At 48.2% G+C, this 2889-nt stretch overlaps 1 protein-coding gene across 1 annotated transcript; it reads right to left on the bottom strand.

The window, feature by feature from the left end:
• Positions 1-2683: 2683 nt before the first annotated feature.
• LOC104488126 (chromosome unknown open reading frame, human C7orf55) lies at positions 2684-2886 on the bottom strand (the record flags this gene model as incomplete). Its single annotated transcript, XM_010140352.1, has 1 exon — positions 2684-2886. A coding segment is annotated over one exon (203 nt), but the record flags the coding sequence as incomplete, so codon positions are not given.
• Between the last annotated feature and the right edge of the window lie 3 nt (positions 2887-2889).

Genomic DNA, 2889 nt, shown 5'->3' with positions numbered 1-2889 from the left:
GGTGCGCGTTCGCCCCCGGGATGGGCGGGAGCGGGGTGAGCGGGTCCGCCCGGCTGAGCCTGCGCTGGCGGAACGCGCCGTTCCGCGCCGGTTCTCTCGCAAGCTGCCAGTGCAGCTCTGGCTGCGCTGGAGAGCAGTGCTGCGGAATACCCGCTGCTGAGAGAACCTCCCGTGAAGCCGGAGGCAGCTCACCGAGAGACGAGAGAGCTCCACCACCCAGCCTCCGGAGAAGCATTTCCACAATCCCTGTCCAGCCCAACGCCTGCGTTTTGACTATCCGCTTCTTAACCATCGTGTTGCCATCTAGTGCCCGAGATCCGTCAGTGACTGTCACCAGGAGCAATTCAATCACCCACAACCATGGGCACGTTCGACTTTTAAGGTTAGCTTAACGTGAGCGAGAAATGGCCACGAAAAAAGCCCACCCGTTTCCTGGATTTCACAGGGCCTTTCAGAGAAGACGCAATGCTCAGACACAATTCTTGTGTGGCGTGTTTCGGAAAAGATTCCCTCACCAGTGCTCCTCAGCCGTTCAGAACATGTCCCAGCTCTGCTTTCTCTTTGACATCTACATGTACCTCCATTAGGCATAACGTTGCTTTGGACTAAAGGGAGGGTAACCAGAAGTATCACAGACACAGGCTGAGATCTTCTCTGTGGAGATATTTTAGCTATTACTTGTCCTTACACTGCACAACCTTTAGCTCTAGGTACTCTTTAAAGAGCAAAGGTTGCTTTGTCCTCTCTATTTCTGGCCAAATTTCAGCTTTTCTTCTAGAACTGGTCTCAGTGAGCCATTTTTTCTCCTGGAGCAATATACCTCAGACTAGACTTCAGAGGGAGGAACCATTTAGTGCTTCTGTTACTAACCGAAAATCAGGAATGAACTCCTTAACGCGCACGTGGCATTTTATTCGCAGTGCTGGATGCACAGGGGGTTAATTCTGCCTATCGTGTGCACCATGTGCTGCCTCAGCCAGAGCTCGCATCACCCGATTACGTACGTATTTATTAATTTTCCTGAATAATCATACATATTCATTCTGTTTCTCGGAACGGATTAATATTATAGCATAGTCATTACGCACGTGGCCTGGGCTCAGAGGGGCTCCCATCGGTGCCTTTTGGAGATCCCTAGTGTCGTTGAAGAGTGTCTTGATGTCCTGTCCATGAACTCCTGTTCCCATACATGGTTGTGAGTTGCCTTCATAACAGTTTGCCACAGTTTTTTTGAGTTTATGCTGGCTTCAACCACCCTTCAGGCTGTTCAGTTCCTTCTTATCTCTACTGTTTCGTCTCCTTCTCAGGCCGTTCGGTTCCTCCTTACCTCTGTTGTACAGGCTGGAATTTACAAGGTAACATAACACATCTGGAAAGCAAACTGCAGAATGCAGCAGCTGCACTGTGTAACTCAGAACAACAAATACACCACGGCCATTCTCAGGGCATGGTGGCTTCCCATAACTTCCACCTACTGAGCTGCTGGTACTTTCCCACCTGTGGTATCACTGCTTTTCAAAAAAGAAAACCAAACAAATGAAAAACCCCACTGTTTAACCAGTGAGTCACTGCAGGGATTGCAAACCAGATTTTTGGTCTACAGAACCTTAAATCTCGTAGTTCACATCTTGCCCAAAGTAGCCCTAATCTCCCCAGTGTTAAGGATCTGTTGTGCCCATCCGCTATACTTTGCGGATTAAAGTTTCCCCGAGTTTTAAATAAGGGGAAGGAAAATATATAGATTTAGATGACGTAATTCTATTTGCAATGCTTTTCTGACAGAATACTTTGTTTTCCCGGTAGTAAAAACCAAACCAAACCAAACCAAGCACTCTTTTGTTATCCTTGCTTACAGCTCCTCCGCCATGCAAACAAGCCTGACATTTTTAGCCATTTTAAGTCATCTTTGTCAGAGATTTCTTACATATCTCATGTGTAATTCATCCCTCCTCTGAGAGCAGAAACAATTCAAGCCTGTATTAATTTTCTTATAAAAAGAAACTTGCTGTTCCAGATTGCAAGACAAGCAAGAAAATGGCATCCTGATTTCTAACTATCCAGGGTGACTGTCAGTAACCAGTTCACTGGCTAATTAAGTTTTCCTGAGACTCACAATGTGTAAGAACAGCGTGGGAAGCCTACAGTTGCGAGTCGACTGCTCAGAGGCACCAAGAAACTCCCTTTGCATTGTTATGACTAGCTCACTGCCGTGGAAAAACACTAAACTCTTCAGGACGAAGGAGGTTTGTGCTACTACAGTGCTCAACTCACTGATGTTCCAAAGAAAGCGCCTTTGCTCTAGGGAGAGCAGAAAATTCTGCAGACACAGAATGTGGCTGGAAAACCCTAAATAAGCAAATTCTCTTACCTCCAGATTTTGAGGGGGAAAACCATCACCTCTTGCAACTCCTTAGACAAAGAGTATAGCAGCGAAGTCTGTCATCATGTTTTTCCACTACCAACTTTCTTTCCCTGGAAGCTGCCTGTCAAACCACACGTTCAGATTGAAGGGGTGGGTCTGGTGCGCTTGATAAGCTGAGTGGGATTCCCAGTTCTGGCTTTTCCACGCGACACCGGCAACCTAAAATCGTCAGAAAACCCAAACTAGAAAACCCAAACTAGCACGTTTTGGTAATTCCAGGATATTTATTCGGGAATAAATAGGTAACACAGCAGAATCATCTTATCCCTTTCCTCCCGGCTGCTGAGGCAACCTGAAGCCCACCAGGCCGGCGACCTCCTCAGGGGACCGCTCCCCCTTGCCGTGGTACTCCTGGTGCAGGGCTGCGTGCTGCCGGACGCTGCGCAGCAGGCAGAGGTAGGTGGCAGCCTGGAAGTGCAGCTCCTGCTGGGCCCGGCACAGCTTCTCGCTGGTGACCTGCCGAGAAG

This window comes from Buceros rhinoceros, unplaced genomic scaffold (genome assembly GCF_000710305.1).
Source record: "Buceros rhinoceros silvestris isolate BGI_N320 unplaced genomic scaffold, ASM71030v1 scaffold27967, whole genome shotgun sequence".
NCBI lineage: Eukaryota > Metazoa > Chordata > Aves > Bucerotiformes > Bucerotidae > Buceros > Buceros rhinoceros.
This window is presented reverse-complemented; position numbering and strand designations above follow the sequence as displayed.